The 16,737-nt window shown below is 43.5% G+C and overlaps 1 protein-coding gene across 13 annotated transcripts in view; it reads right to left on the bottom strand.

Annotated features, from left to right (window-relative positions):
* SGSM1 (small G protein signaling modulator 1) overlaps window positions 1-16,737 on the bottom strand; it is a 95,675-nt gene that overhangs the window by 54,179 nt on the left and 24,759 nt on the right. For 12 of the 13 annotated variants that reach the window (XR_013390518.1, XM_077917749.1, XM_077917759.1 and 9 more), the window contains exons 5-8: window positions 14,856-14,923; window positions 13,443-13,588; window positions 12,820-12,951; window positions 3,544-3,668 (exon numbers count right to left, since the gene is read on the bottom strand). Coding sequence is in view for 12 of the 13 variants with exons in the window: in XM_077917749.1 (XP_077773875.1) it covers window positions 3,544-3,668; window positions 12,820-12,951; window positions 13,443-13,588; window positions 14,856-14,923 (471 nt within the window). In the remaining variant the exon portion in view is untranslated. The remainder of the gene's footprint in view (window positions 1-3,543; window positions 3,669-12,819; window positions 12,952-13,442; window positions 13,589-14,855; window positions 14,924-16,737) is intronic. The other variant, XM_077917753.1, reaches the window with a different exon arrangement.

The following is a 16,737-nucleotide window of genomic DNA, read 5'->3' as shown; positions in this document are numbered from 1 at the left end:
TTGCCGATTCAAATGCCTTTTGTCTCATCTGTTTAATCTTCCTTTCTATTTCCTGATTCATCATTTTCATATATTGTACTTGATATAACTTTATCTCTTTTAAAATCTCCTGAGACTTTGGTTTCACCCTCAGTTTCTTCTCTCCTTCCTTTATTTTTTCCAGGATTCTATCTTTTTTCTCATTTTGAGTTCTCTTCTTAATTGCATTCTGTTGTATCAAGAATCCTCTCATAACAGCTTTACTTGCATCCCAAATTACTCTTTTTTCCACAGTAGTGTTCATATTTATCTCAAAATAATCTCTCAAAGTTTTTTGGGCCTTCTTAGTGAATTCTTCATTCCTAAACAAAGTATCATTCATCCTCCATCTAAAGGAACCAATTGGCGTCAATTTCATTTCCATCTTCACGGCATTATGATCGGAGCAGGTCTTGGGGCAAATTTCCACTTTATTGGTCTTCGGAGCCAGTCTTCTCGTTACCCAAATTTGGTCAATTCTTGTCCATGTCATTTTAGCCTCAGAGAAGAAGGTTCCCTCTCTTCCCAGGGGGTTCTTCGTTCTCCAAATATCAACTAGATCCATACTTTCAGTCATGTCAAAGAAAGTTTTTGGTAGTCTTCCATCCTTGGTGACTACCTGTCTCTGTGCCTTGTCCATATTTGTAGACACCACACCGTTCATATCTCCCATCAAAATCATATTGTAATCCATCAGAGTCTCATGTAACTTCTTAAAAAATTCCGATTTCCCTTCATTTGGTGCATAAATACCTATTATCAAGAATTTTTCTCCTTGCGTTTGAATTTCAATTGCAACAAATCTTCCTTGATCATCTTTAAATATGAATTTTGGTGATAGGCTCTCCTTTGCATAAAGGACCACTCCTCTTTTTTTGACTTTATCCGATGAAATAAATTCTTGGCCTAATCTTTTATTATTCAGTAACTTCCTGTGTAGCCTTGTCACGTGTGTTTCTTGTAAACAAATCAAGTCCAAATGCTCTTTTTTCAATAAATGGAATACTCTCTGCCTTTTTTCGGGGGAGTTCAGTCCATTCACATTCCAACTCAGGGCCTGCAGCGCCATCATGTGGTTACTTTGGTACCCCCCCAACTGCCCCCAAAGCTTGCTCCTCTTCTGTTGGTGGTGGTGGTGGCACGCTGAAACTGTTCTTAACCTGAGGTTAATCGCTGCAGCTGCGCGATTTCTGTTCTCATCCTGAGGCAAAGTTCTTAACCTGAGGTAATATTTATGGGTTAGCGGAGTCTGTAACCTGAAGCGTCTGTAACCTGAAGCATCTGTAACCCAAGGTACCACTGTATGCATAACCATCTAAGGCTGTTGTCATGCTCTGCAGTTCACGCAACCACCAGTAGGTAGCACTGTGAAAAAAAGTGTGATGACAAACTTAGAGGCTAGCTAGGCAGCACCTGCCCAATGGGGAGGAGGGTGGCGGCCAGGAAGTAGGAGTGGGGTGGGGTGGGAGGTTGACAAGCAACATGAGCAAGGATGGCACTTTCTCTCTCTCTCTCTCTCTCTCTCTTTGTGTGTGTGTGTGTTTGGCTTTGGCGGAAGGTCCAGGCTTTCGCTCAGAAAATCCCTGCTGACAACTGGCACAAAGCAGTATGAAGAGTGACGGCCATTCTGCCTCAACCCCAGCAGAGGGTGCACTGGCTCTAACGCTGGGCAGCCCTCCTCTCCTCCTAACCCTTGACAAGCACAACTAAAGACTTATTCACCTTTTCCTCCTCCCTTCCCAGGCATGATTCGCACTTGAAAGCTCTGTATCCGAGTGCTCTTTCTTCCTCTGCTCCGTGAAAAGTGCTCTTGAGTGTTAAATCACAGTGAATAGAAATCTGCATAAAACCTGAATTGCTGTTTGTTGCGTTTCGGCTTTATTGAAACGTTTAAGTGACTTAAATGTTAGAATCCTCATTCACACAATTATTCCAAATGTTGAGGCCCCTGAGAGATATTAGGAGACAGACACCCCACATTCCTCTTTCTGTTTCTGCTGAAAAGGGATTGACTGTTAAGCCACTCTGAAAATTGTAACTCTGGGAGGGGAAGAGGAGTCCCTCTGCAACTCTCAGCACCCTTTCCAAACTACACTTCCCAGAATTCTTTGGGGGTACGCCATGATTCCTTCAAGTGGAGTTGTACAGTGGTACCTCGGGTTACATATGCTTCAGGTTACATACGCTTCAGGTTACACATTCTGGCTAACCCAGAAATAGTGCTTCAGGTTAAGAACTTTGCTTCAGGATAAGAACAGAAATCGTGCTCCAGCAGCGCGGCGGCAGCAGGAGGCCCATTAGCTAAAGTGGTGCTTCAGGTTAAGAACAGTTTCAGGTTAAGAACGGACCTCCGGAATGAATTAAGTACTTAACCCGAGGTACCACTGTAGTGCTTTAAATGGAGGAGCCTGGGTGGGCAGGACAAGCTCCGACCCTTCAGATCCTTCTTCAAAAGGCGGTGACTGAACCTTTTGGGGTTTCATTTGCCTTTCACTTCTCTTTGCCCAAGCTTAAAAAGTGCAGCCATGCTCCCTGAGGCCTTGCAAAAGCAAACACAGGAAAGCAGGCGTTTTCCCCTTGACCTTTGGGGAAATGCAGCAGCTGGGACAACGTGCTTGAGGCCAGAATACGGAGCCCCACCCAGCGGAAGGAGGAGTCAGCAGGAATCTGGACAAGCACAGCTGCTGATAAGCAAAGCCTGCTGGATCCGGCCAGGGGCCCATCTCAGCCAGCATCCTGTTCTCACAGGGGCCAACCAGATGTCTGTGCAGGACCTGTGCACTAGAGTCGTCTCCTCACCTTCAGTTTCGAGCAGCTGGGATTCAGAAGCACAGCTGCCTCTCACTGTGGAGGCAGAGCAGAGCCATGGTGACCAGGAGCCATCGATAGCTCTCTCCTAGCGATGAATTTGTCTAAGAAGCGAAGAAAGCTCCACCACCCTCCCACCCCTGTGTAGTCCAGTCTCCTTCCTCCAGGTGCCCACAGATGGTTTGGGCTCCCCTGTAGGGCTCCTTTTGCCAAGATCTACACAGAAATCTGTATCAAACTCCTCTAATTAAATCTGCCAGGAAGCTCCAAAGCATATGACATCCTTTCAGGTCAAAATACTCCTGTCAGGTCAAAACGCAGCCATTGCAGCCTCCCCCAGCCTGGTGCCTTCCAGGTGTTTTCAACTACAACTCCCATCAGCCCCAGCTAGCGCTAATGGGAGTTGCTGTCCACAGCATCTGCAAGGCATCAGGTTGAGGGAGGCTGATCAATTGTTTTCAACGTGGATAAATTTTTGGAGTGGGTGACATGACTATACTTTTTCATGGAATCATAGAACTGAAGTGTTGGAAGGGACCCTGAGGGTCATCCAGTCCACCCCCTTTTGCCCAACATGAGGCTCAAGCCCACAACCCTGAGATGCTCATGCTCTACTGACTGAGCTTATAATGTTGCTGCTTACTTTAGTTTCTTTTTATGCTGCTTTTTTTTATCCTGTTATATGCATTAGGATAATCTATTCTCTGTGCTGCTCACCTTTTCTCATAGTCCAGATCACCCACAGAGCCATTCATCAGTTGGTTTGGGGTCCACTTGAGAGTCATGACGTCAGCAGTCTGGTGAAGGGACAAATATCCTGGGATGGACTCCATATCATCCCGCTAAGAAAAGAGGAAAAGGAAGAAGAGTTGTTTGCTTTTTAATTATTTTATTATTTAAATATCTATTTGGTGCTTTTTCTTTAATTATTCTGCCATACGGCAAAGAAAGGATTAGCAAAGCAAGCAGCCATCTACAGAGTCAGTCCCTTGGTCCGTCTAGCTCAGTACTGTCTGCACTGACTGGCAGCAGCTCCTCTGTGTTTCAGACAGGGGTCCTTCTCTCCCAGCCCTGCCTGGAGATACCAAGATTTGAACTTGGGACCTTCTGTATGCAAAGCAGATGCTCTGCCACTGAGTTACAGCCCATCCTGATTCCCAGAGCCTTATAATCTATAAAGACATGGAACAAAAAGAAAATGGAACAGGAGGAAGGAGGAAATCAGCAAACTCAGGTAGACGTGCTTATTTATGAATCATAGAATCATAGAGTTGGAATAGACCACAAGGGCCATCGAGTCCAACCCCCTGCCAAGCAGGAAACACCATCAGAGCACTCCTGATATATGGTTGTCAAGCCTCTGCTTAAAGACCTCCAAAGAAGGAGACTCCACCACACTCCTTGGCAGCAAATTCCACTGTCGAACAGCTCTTACTGTCAGGAAGTTCTTCCTAATGTTAATGGAAGAATGGCAAACGCAACTGATAGACTACATGGAGCTGGCCGAGATGACTGGCAGAATTCGGGACCTGGGAAAAGAGGAGGTGGAAGAGGAGTGGAAGAAGTTTAAAGACTATTTACAAAAACTTTATAAACTGTATGAATGTTAAGAAAGTGCATGAAACAGGGGCTTCCGGTGCACCGCGATCTCACCGCAAGCAGGGTTCTTACCGCGAGGGAGAACTCGAGCTATTCTGAAGGAAAGGGGTAACTCCAGGGCGCGGAGACCCCCTAAAACACTTCTGGAGGGTGTCCAGAAGGTCAGGTTCCCGGTGTGACCAGAGAGCGACCAAACTGGCCGTCAGGTAGCTTCGGAAGAAGCGAAGAGAGCGACGGAGAGGTCTAGCAGGTCGGATAGCGAAGCCCTGAGCTTGCAGAGAGAGCGGAACGCTCTCAGACTAAAGAACTCCGAGCGCAAAAACATCTAAAATTTTGCACTTAAAGGACCAAGGAAGCCTCGGAGTAACAAAGAGAGGTAAATGGAGTTCAGCTGGAAATCCGAAATCAAGCTAGACGCAACGCGACGCCAGTGCAGGAGAAAGTGAAAGTGAGTTGCCTTAGCGGATACACTGTCTCCCTCCAGATATCTCCCCCCCAAAAAAGTGACTTCATAAGTAGGAACGCTATACCAGTAGAGCGGGGGGAAGAGAAGGGGGGCCAGAGACAAAGTATTAGAACTCGGCGTCCTTGATGAAACTGAGGGTGTGAAGAGGAGAAGGGGCGTTTCTCTACTGTCGGGCTAGAATACAAGAAACACTAAACCCGGAAGAGAAGCTCCTGCTGCTATTAAGAGCCTTTGAGCGTGGTGAATGAGAAAGGAAAAAAGAGGATAACTATCTACACGTATATTGGTATCTCCGCGTGTAGGAACTTTTTTCTCTTTAGTTAATATGCTGGGACTGGAAACCTGGGAATGCTGATATATATGAGAGACTAAATCGCTGGTGAAATTTGACGCCGACTTCTAGAAATAACACCAGCTCATAGAGACCTGAGGACATCCAGTGGCAGAATGGTGACTATCTGATCTTCGAACGTTTTCTGCCCCTGCTCCGCCTCCCTTTTCCTATTCCCTCCCCCATCTGCGCCCTCTCCCATCTAGCTTCCCGCTAATTCCCGTCCACTAATTCCTCTGGTACACCTACCCAGTAATATGGACTAGTTGGACTGGAGGCGTGAAGAATCCTCCGAGGTTGGAGTATCCCGAGTGGAGGAAGGAGGAAGTTGCAGCAAAAACCTTATACTGACTTTTTGAAAACATATATATATAAGGGACTGGTAACCCTGATTAGAATAATAACGACGGAAAGTGGGTATAAGGAAAGTAGATTAAGCGGGATACAGAAAGTATCAGAAATAACCACGGTGGGAAAGAAATTGTCTGGACGTGGGGAAATATAAGAGAGTAGGATGTCACATACAGGAAAGAAAGGAACGAATGGAGGAACCCCTGGCGATAGGAGGGGCTCCAAACAAGAGGCAGACTTTAAGACAGATATTTTGAAGATGTTTGCGGAAATTAAACAGAGTCAAAATAATTTAGAATATAAATTAGAGCAGGTTGATAACAAGATTGGGAAAATGGATAAAAAGATGGACGAAACCGTTAATGAAATCAAAGGCCAAATAAAGGAAGTATTTAGGAGAACGCAGCTGACAGAGGAAGGATTAAAAAGGACAAGGTTGGAATTAAAGGATATGAAAAGGGATAAAGAAAGGATCAAAGTAGAAGTGATGGATTTAAATAAGGCACAGGAAGAGATGAAGGACATTATAGCGATGAATGAATTGAGGCAGAGGGAGGTGAATCTGAGACGTAGAGCGGTCCCAGAGATTCAAAACGAAAATATTAAGGAGAAACTGATAATAGAGCTAGCGGAATGGATGGGTATATCAGCTGAGGAAATGACCAAAAATGTACAGAACGCATTTAGAATGTGGGTTAAAACAACTAGAGTAAAGAAATTTACAGGCGATTGCCTGATTACATTTAAAGATAAGGAAATGAGGAACAGGATTCTTCAAAGGAATAGAGAAAAGAGGTTGAATATAGGTGGAAATTACATAGTTATCTTTAAAGATATCCCAATCAGATTACTTAAACGAAGAGACTCTTACAAACGATTGGCGCAGACATTGAAGAAAAATAAAATCGAATTTAGATGGGAATTCCCGGAGGGGTTATCGTTCACGTATAGAGGTAAGAGGCATAGGCTATCAAGCCAGGAAGAAACCGGGAAATTTCTGAGGAAATATAAGGAATTGAAAGTAGAGGCAAATGGGGCAGAGGGAGCAGAGGGAGGACTACCAGAAGAACCAGGAAAAGAGGAGGGGGAGGAAGGAGGGGAGGGCGGATCGGACGAAGAGGTAGAGGAGGAAGAAGAAGAAGAACCAGCGAATTTATAAAGAAAAGGAAAACATAGGTGAGGGTAAGGCACTATGGGGTTAAAAATTTGGAACTGGAACATCAATGGGATGAACGAGGAAAAAAAGAGGAACAAAATTGAACAATTCTTGAAAAAGAAAAATTTGGACATTATCTGTCTACAAGAAACGCATATAGCCAGAAGGCACAAAAAAGTGTTAATTAATAAAAGATTGGGAAACGAATTTGAATCTTCAGATAAGGGAAAGAAAAGAGGGGTGGTATTGTACATCAAAAATAAGATTGAAGCCAAAACAGTATTTAAAGACGAAGAGGGGAGGATGATAGGGGTCCGTCTAAATTGGCAAGGAGAAAATCTAGTGGTAGTTGGGGTATATGCCCCAAATGGTAACAAGACTGATTTCTTCAAAAACCTAGAAGAGAAGCTACTAGAATATGTGGATCAAAAGATTATTCTAATGGGCGACATGAATGGGGTGGTCTCCCTAGAAGTGGATAGACTGAGGGAGGGAGTAAGTAAAGAAGGAAAATTACCAAAATCCTTCTTCTCAATGGTGGAAAATTGTAATTTGATAGATATTTGGCGCCTTAGACACCCGTTGGATAAGCAATTCACTTTTCACTCCGAACCTAATCAGTCGATGTCACGTATAGATCAGATATGGATCTCAAGGGAGTTATGTCCAAGAGCCAAATCAATAGAAATAAGACCGAGAGTAATCTCGGACCATAGTCCGATAGAGTTGGAATTGGAAAGCTTAGAGACAGGAACCTTTAGATGGAGACTGAAAGATCATCTCCTGGATGACCAGAAAATTATTGAAAATGCACAGGAAAAATTGAAGGAATACTTTGTGGACAATTGTGATAAAGGAACAAAGGTCAATGTAGTATGGGATGCCAGTAAGGCAGTAATAAGAGGATATTTTATACAACAGAATGCAATTAAAAATAAGAATAGAGAAAAAGGTAAAGAAGAAATTCTAAAGCAGATAATGGTAAACGAACAAAAACTATCTCAGAAACCTAACTGCCAGAAGGTAAAAGAAAGAATTAAAATCCTACAAGCCCAATTTGCCACAATAATAAATAGAGAGGTGGAGTGGAACATCAAAAGACTAAGACAAAAAAAATTTGAATTTTCGAATAAATCAGGCAAATGGCTTGCTTGGCAAATCAAAAAAAGAAAGGAACAGGGTGCAATAAACAAAATAATAGTGGGGAGGGAAGAAATAACTGACCCAAAAGGAATTAGGAGGGAGTTCCTCAATTATTATAGGAGTTTGTACAACAATAAAGAGAGAAACAAGTTAAGGAGGATAGAGAGATTTTTGAAAGATAAGAGGGTGCAGAAAATCTCAAAAGAGGAAAAACAACGATTGAACACCCCAATTGGAAATGAGGAGATAGAGGAAGCAATTAAAGATTTAAAGAGGGGGAAAGCGCCAGGCCCTGACGGATTTATTGCAGGCTATTATAAAGAGATGAAATCCATTTTGATGGGTCCTCTGAAAGAGACGATGAACAATATTTTAAGGAAAGCAGAAATCCCAGAGACCTAGAAAGAGGCATACATCACATTCATCCCTAAACAAGATGCAGACCGAACCCAAGTTAAAAATTACAGACCGATTTCACTATTAAACACAGATTATAAAATATTTGCAGGAATCCTTGCAAGGAGGTTGAAGAAGTTGTTATCAGAAATTATTCATAAGGACCAGGCGGGATTTCTGCCAGGTCGGCAGATAAGAGACAATACAAGAAACATAATTAATATGTTAGAATACTTATCTGTTAGGATTGATAAACAAGTGATAATGATGTTCGTGGATGCCGAGAAGGCTTTCGACAACGTGGTATGGGACTTTATGTTGAAAAACTTAGAATATATGGATGTGGGAAACGATTTCTTCAACGGGGTAAAAGCAATATACACCGAGCAGAAAGCCAAACTGATAATAAATAATACAGTGACAGAAGAGATAAAGATTCAGAAAGGAACAAGACAGGGTTGTCCACTCTCCCCGTTATTATTTATAATAGTACTAGAAGTCCTTTTGAATTCAATAAGACAAAATGGAAATATAAAAGGGGTGCTAATTGGACAGAATGTGTATAAGATTAAAGCTTTTGCCGATGACGTAGTAATAATGTCAGAAGATCCAACAACTGCAATAGAACATATATTGAAGGAAATAGACCAGTTTGGAGAGGTCGCAGGCTTTAAATTAAATAAGACAAAAACGAAAATGATAGGCAAAAATGTGAACCAAAAGATAATAGAAACAATTCAACATCAATCACAGATAGAAGTGGTCAAGAAAGTGAAATACCTTGGTATCTGGATAACACCTAAAAATATAGACCTATTTAAAAATAACTATGAGCCGACGTGGAGGGAAATAAGAAAGGACTCGGAAATATGGGGAGGGTTGAAACTGTCATTCTGGGGAAGAATCAATACAATTAAGATGAATGTTTTACCAAGGTTGATGTTCCTATTCCAAACCATCCCTATAATTAAGGGGAGCCAAATCTTTAAAGAATGGCAAAGAGTACTTTCAAGATACATCTGGCAGGGCAAAAAACCTAGAATTCAGTTTAAACTACTAACAGATATAAAGGAAAGGGGGGGCTTCGCCCTGCCAGACCTGAAACTATACTACGAGGCTTCATGCCTTTGCTGGAGAAAAGACTGGGTAAAGTTGGTGAATAAGGAGCTACTCGATCTGGAGGGCTTCGACAACAGATTCGGCTGGCACGCCTACTTATGGCGGAATAAAAGGAAAGTACATAAGGGATTTGAAAACCATATCTTTAGAGGGCCACTAATCGAAACATGGGAAAGGTATAAAAATCTGTTAGAATTCAAAACACCACATTGGCTATCACCTCTTGAAGAAATGAGTGTGAAGACTATTAATATTAGAAGTAATTGGGCAACATACAGTCAGTTATTAACTAAGGAAGACGGGAAATGGAAATTAAAACCGTACGAGCAAGTCAAGGAGCATGTTTATGACTGGTTACATTATTTTCAGGTGAATGAGATGTTTAGAAAAGATATCAAAGAAAGAGGTTATGTAGATAAAGATTCTAAATTTCAGATGGAGATTATAAACAATGAAGCGAAAATCATATCTAAAATGTACAGGATGTTGCTAGATTGGAACTTAGGAGATGAGGAAGTCAAATCGGTGATGATTCGTTGGGCAAGGGATGTAGGTCACAATATACAATTCGAGGATTGGGAGAAACTTTGGAAGGATGGGCTAAATTTTACAGCGTGCATAACGATAAAGGAAAATGTCATGAAGATGTTCTACAGGTGGTATTTAACACCTATGAAACTATCGAAAATGTATAAAGTGGACAACAAGTGTTGGAAATGTAAAGATAAAGAGGGCTCCTTCTACCATATGTGGTGGGAGTGTGGAAAAGTGAAACAGTTTTGGGGAAAAAATTACATTGAACTAAAGAAGATTTTAAAATAGACGTTCACAAAGAAACCGGAAATCTTCCTATTAGGGGTACTGGGGCACGAGATAAAAAAGGAAGATTGTAGACTAGTATATTATGCAGTTACAGCAGCAAGGGTAGTCTTAGCCCAGAGGTGGAAACAGCAGGAAATACCAACGGTGGAGGAGTGGAGATTAAAGCTATTAGACTACGCGGAATTGGATAAATTGACAGGAAAAATTAGGTATATAAGAGACCAAAAGTTCATCAAGGATTGGGGAAAGTACGTAGATTACCTGGAACATATTAGTGAGGGACAAACAACGCTAAAGGGATCAGAGATGTACTGTGAAAGACTATCAGCTATTGTACAAAGAAAATAGGAGATAGAGAAAGGTATAATGGCAATAGAAGCCGGGAAATGCGTAACTTTATTGACTACTTCGAATGATTTACGGACAAGCTGAAGGAAGTCTTGAAAGGGATAGCGAAGTAATTGGACTGATGTGAAAATTATAAATTTGTGTGTTTTTTTCCTCCTTTTTGTTCTTTGTTTGTTTGTGTATTATTTTCTTTTTGCTTTCTATGTTTATTTTTGTGTTAGTTTCTATTCTCTTATGGAATCAACCAATAAAAAGAATTTAAAAAAAAAAAAAGAAAGTGCATGAAAGGAAAGAATATGGCATCAGTAGCCTAGATGAGAAATGTATGAGAATAAGTTGAACTATAAAGATGAGATTTGAAGTAACGTTATGCCTAAACTAAGCAGTTAAATATCTGATGGAAACACTTAAAACTAGAGGCATAACATATCAGAATTAGAACATAAGATCTGAAACAAGGTAATAAATTGCGGAACATAACTTTTCTACGGAGAACGCAGGAAAGGGAGACGTGAGGAAGTCCAGAGAGCTATGGAAATAATGTATGAAAGGATGCGATTTTTTCTTTTCTTCTTGTTATATTATAGATTCTATATCTTTGTCTAGCCATGTTTTCGCTGTTTGTTATGGAATTTTATGTGATTTTCTTTTCTTTCTTAAAAAATGCAATAAAATATTTTTTTTTTTTTAAAAAGGAAGTTCTTCCTAATGTTTAGGTGGAATCTTCTTTCTTGTAGTTTGGATCCATTGCTCCGTGTCCGCTTCTCTGGAGCAGCAGAAAACAACCTTTCTCCCTCCTCTATATGACGTCCTTTTATATATTTGAACATGGCTATCATATCACCCCTTAACCTCCTCTTCTCCAGGCTAAACATGCCCAGCTCCCTTAGCCGTTCCTCATAAGGCATCGTTTCCAGGCCTTTGACCATTTTGGTTGCCCTCCTCTGGACACGTTCCAGTTTGTCAGTGTCCTTCTTGAACTGTGGTGCCCAGAACTGGACACAGTACTCCAGGTGAGGTCTGACCAGAGCAGAATACAGTGGCACTATTACTTCCCTTGATCTAGATGCTATACTCCTATTGATGAGGCCCAGAATTGCATTGGCTTTTTTAGCTGCCGCGTCACACTGTTGGCTCATGTCAAGTTTGTGGTCAACCAAGAGTCCTAGATCCTTTTCACATGTACTGCTCTCAAGCCAGGTGTCACCCATCTTGTATTTGTGCCTCTCATTTTTTTTGCCCAAGTTCAATGAATTCTTCTAATGGGCAACTGGGCCAGAAAAATGCCATGGAAGGACATGCCCAACAAGGCTGGTCGGACGGCCCTGGCCCTTCTTTCCGCTCCTCTCCTGCCACCTGATGGAACGGCTGCTGCCAGGTGACCCTTGGGTCATCTAGCTCAGTATTGTCTACACCAGGCTTCCTCAACCTCGGCCCTCCAGATGTTTTGAGACTACAATTCCCATCATCCCTGACCACTGGCCCTGCTAGTTAGGGATCATGGGAGTTGTAGGCCAAAAGCATCTGGAGGGCCAAGTTTGAGGAAGCCTGGTCTACACTGACTGGCAGGGGATCTCCCAGCTGGACCTGGAGATGCTGGGGATTGAACCTGGGACTTCTGTACACAAAGCTCAACATATGTAGATTTTATGCAAATTTGACCTATGTGCCGTTCTTTAAGTACCTAGCAATGTCATTGTCAGGCAAGCCTCCCATCCAGGCACTGACCAGACCTGGCCCTGCTTAGCTTCGGGAAAGTGCCCCCCGGACCGCACTCTGGGAGTCAACTCAAGCTGAATGGCTTACAGCACAATCCTACTAGACATGCCCATTCCAGGATCTGCTAGATGTGTACAGGGGAACCTGTGACAGCCTAGCTATTGTTATACTGTTATAGCCAAGGGTCAAACACCCTCTGGGGGTCTGTTCTGCATCTTGAAAATCTCTGTTAAAAAATTAAGAGGCCAGTTTCCAGCTCTTATGACTGGGGGGCCATGACATTACACAGCCCAGAGGGTTACAAAGAGAGATTTCTACTCACTCCATGGTTGGGGGTGGGGAGAGAAATTGCTAGCATTCTGCAAATTTCCTGAGTTCTCCTCACAGCTAGCATAACTGTATATATGCTCAGTGTTTCAGCAGTGATCATTTGACCATGGTAAAAGATTTATCGTGCTTCCCACCTTTGCTAGTGGCTACTAGATTTGGTTTCAAAGCAACCCCTTTCTGACCCAGAGAGGCTACTGTCTTTGCTCTACTCACCGGCTGCACCAAGACATTATTTTTGCCGTATAAGAGTGTGGCTCTGGAGTTCTGGTGCAGCGACTCAACGTAGTCTCTGGCTGAGAGAGACAGCCGGTCGTCCATGCTTCCACTGGAATGCCTCTTCTGAATCTAGGAGAATCCAGCCAGGAAATCAACTTGGAACCAGCTTACCTGTTAGGTTGCCTTACCTGCCATATGCACCCACTTAACCACTTTGATCTGCAGAACTGGCACTGCAACTGGCACCACGTAATACTTGTTCTGCTTTTGTAAGAATCAATATTTTAGTACGGCAGCACCCGAACACTTTGGAAGTCCCTGCCTATTGACATCAGGCAGGCACCTCCACGTACTCTTTTCAGCGCATGCTAAAAATGTTTTTGTTTAGACAAGGCTACCCAGACATGTAGAATGTTGATGGATGTTTTAATCGGTTTTTAGCTGGTTGCTGATTTTATCTTTTGAATGTTTTAGAGTGCTGTCTTTAATGATGATTTTAATGTGTTGGTCATGAACCTTCCCCACAACATGCATGACACAAAGACATCAATAACCTCACATGTGCATGTGCACACATGCCCCACAGTCCCAGCTGCTTCCCTGCAGCTTCTGAAACCTACACAGAGAGCTGGGCGTTTGGTGGGCGAGTCTTGGCGGCAGTGAGAGCTGTGGATTCGGTGGCGCTGGACCAACTCGTCAGCCGAGGGGTCGGTCCAGAAATGGTCGGCGGTCTTCATCTTGGTGTACTCCAGTGCACAAGGTCCCACTGTGGAAGGAGGCAATAGGCAGAGCAGGCAGAGGAAACAAGGCGAGCAAGCTGGTAGGCAGCCGTCCCCCATTTGCCACTGCTCCCCAAACACACAGACCCCCCCCCCAACTGGACCAAATTCCAGAGCACTGAATTAATCAGGAAAATCCCAGAAGGTCGGAGTACCAGTGTGTGCAGCATGCCCTTGATGCAAGAACCCAAAACCTTGAGACACCATAATGAAGAAGATGAGAGCACAAGGAGAGCCTGCTGAATCAGGCTGATGGCCCACTGAGTTCAGCATTCTGTTCGCCATCAGCCAGATGCCCCAAAGTGAAACCCACAAGCAATGCCTGAGCACAAGTTCTATCTCCCTCCTGCAGCATCCAGCAACTGGGATTCAGATGCATTTACTGCCTCCAGCTGTGAAGGCAGAGCAGAGCCATTGTGGCTAGGAGCCACTGATAGCCCTTATCTCCATGAATCTGCCCCATCCCAGTTGGTGGCCATCACTGCCTCCTGTGGGAGGGAGTTCTATAGTTTAACCACGCGCTGCGTGAAGAAGGACTTTCTTGCATCTCTCCTCAATCTTCCCACATTCATCTTCAAGGGATGTCCACGTGTTCTAGTGTTATGAGAGAGGAAGAAAAACTTTTCTCTACCCACTTTCTCCAGGGTTCCAGTTGGGGGCACTGGAGAGCAGGTATGCCCCCCATTTCCCTGAAGGCATCCCCATCTCTTCTCTCCATTCATTAGAGGAAGCAGAAAACAGCCAAGGGGGAAACCTAGCTGATACAATAAGATATACTGAGGAGTGGGGGCTCTTATTGCCTAGAGCAGGGTTTCCCAAACCTGAGTCTCCAACTGATCTAGAGCAAGGGCAGGGGACCTGAGACTCTGCTCCCACTCCAGACCACGAATGCCCCACCCCATCTCCACCCCCTTCTCAGGTGTCCCTGCTCCACTGGAAGGTATCCTGGAACTGCAATCATTATTCTGTTTGCTTGCATGGAAACCTCTGACTTTTGCTGAAATGTAGCCAGGCAGGAGTTCCACCCTTGGCTCTGTGCCCCACGCACTTCCACCGCTGGTCCTGCCCAACTGCAAGTACCTACTCTAAAAGACTTTATCTGTATAACTTGAAAATTCACTCCCAGCATCTCGAACACAAAGTATTGCTCCAAAACAGTCAGGTTTTACCACTCAACAGCACTTCAGAAAAGCACATTTGTCAGCCCCAAAGTACATCAGGGTGTCAGCGCAGAAGCAAGCAAAGCCACATTACCCAGCAAAGAGGCAAGGATTGGCCCATCAACTGGATCCATCAGCAGGGCTTCCTTCTCATAGTATTTGCTGTACAGACAGAAAACAAGGAGAGAGAGAGAAAGGCTTTAATAACCCCAGGAAGGGTATGGTGCATGCATCTTCCAGGAAACATTCCTCCAGCGCTCTACAGCTTCCCTGGCTGCCCACACCTCCCCGTCCAAAAATGCCCTGTGGGAGGAGGGACCCAATGACATCATCATTTTCATTGGGGGCACCCAGTAAGGCTGCCAGCTGCAGGATAAGGGTAAGGACCCTCACAGCCACCCCCGGGCCAATTTACCAATAAGGTCAGCACCCCCAAAACCCATGAGAATCTCACCAAAATTTCCTCTCCCCCTTGTTAACTTCCAAATGTAATTTCTCTCATTAATTGATGGAGCATGGTTGGGGGGAAATAATGGGGTGAGGGCTTTTTTTTAGCACAGCACTGCATTTAACATACCGCTGGGTAATCCTCCAGTTGCCTCTGCATGCCAGTAAAAGTGAAAATTCTCCAGCACTGAACTAGGTTATTGTATGACCATTAATCTGCTCACTGAAAAATTATGAGCTTGTTTTAAGCTAGGATACCATTTTATCAGTCTGTTGGAAAAGGAGCTGAGAAGGAAACAGGCTTGAATTAACACAAATGACAGGATTTAAATTCTGCTGTTGCCAGAGCCTCCTTTCAGTCTGGCCTGCAGAGGACTAAAATTCAGCATGATGCAACATCAGTGAGGCTCCCTCCTGCCTTTCCCTGTAGCTATAATGCTTTTTAAGCACACAGGTTAAAGGCAGTGATGTCCTTCTCTACCACATCCATGCCCCAAAGGAAGGCATAGATTTCTTTGCAGAGGTAGATCTAAATGGCTGTCCCAAATACACCACCTTATTTGAAGGGCGCTAATTGGAGGAGACTTTTTCAGTGACCATACAGGCCCTGACACAGTTTGGGATGGGGGCAGTTTTAGAGGCTACCATGACAGAAGTGGGAGCTTCTTACTTTTCTCTATCTCCTTCCCCACTACCCAATGCCTTCTTCCTTTTTATATTCTTTTTAAATGACAGCACCTTTTAAGAAGTTAAAGAGAGAGGGAAAAGGGGGGAAAGATAAGAAGCTTTCCCACTACAAGAAGCCCACTCCACTCTCTTCCAAAATCACAAATTATCTAGCGCTGCCCAATTCTCCTCCTGATCTGTGTTTGCCCAAGGAGACCCAGAGACAGAGCTCCACCCACCTGGCCCCAGCCAGGGAGAATCCAGCACCCCACTAGACCCTGTCCCTTGCTGGCAAGCTTTGACCAGCAGCTGAGAATGTTGAGCCCCCATCAGAAGACATGATACAATACTCAATTGCAGCACCTAAAATTTAGGCAAAATGCCTAAATTTTGTTGCCAAGGGCAACAAACTGTTCTGCAGTACTTGCAGTCTGGTGTTAACCACACAGAGACATGTTTTTATCCTTAATAGAATTGTGTTGGCTTCTGTACATTGTATAGTTTATAGCTATGTTCATAGTGGTTTTGAATATCACTAGATATTATTAAAGTTTTGCCCTTTATTTATTTATTAATTTGTTTGTTTATTTGATTTCTACTCCACCTTCTAATCCAGAGAGATTCCAAGGTGACTTATTTTATTTATTTTTATATTTTAAAACCTAAGGGGGTAAAGTATCTCTCCCCAGCTCAACCGGACATGTCTCAGAAACAAAATGTTGTGCGTCAGTTGGGAAGTAAAAATGGAAAACTACTCAAACCTCCAGCAACTTATAATATCATAACCTCAAAAAACATTCCTGCTTTGCGGGGGGGGGGGGGGCACTGCAACATTTTGCTGCAGGCTCTTCTTGTCAGTTTCA

The sequence above is a fragment of the Podarcis muralis genome, chromosome 13 (genome assembly GCF_964188315.1).
Source record: "Podarcis muralis chromosome 13, rPodMur119.hap1.1, whole genome shotgun sequence".
Classification (NCBI taxonomy): Eukaryota; Metazoa; Chordata; class Lepidosauria; order Squamata; family Lacertidae; genus Podarcis; species Podarcis muralis.
The sequence above is the reverse complement of the archived record's forward strand: the minus strand, read 5'-3'. Positions and strand labels throughout refer to the sequence as shown.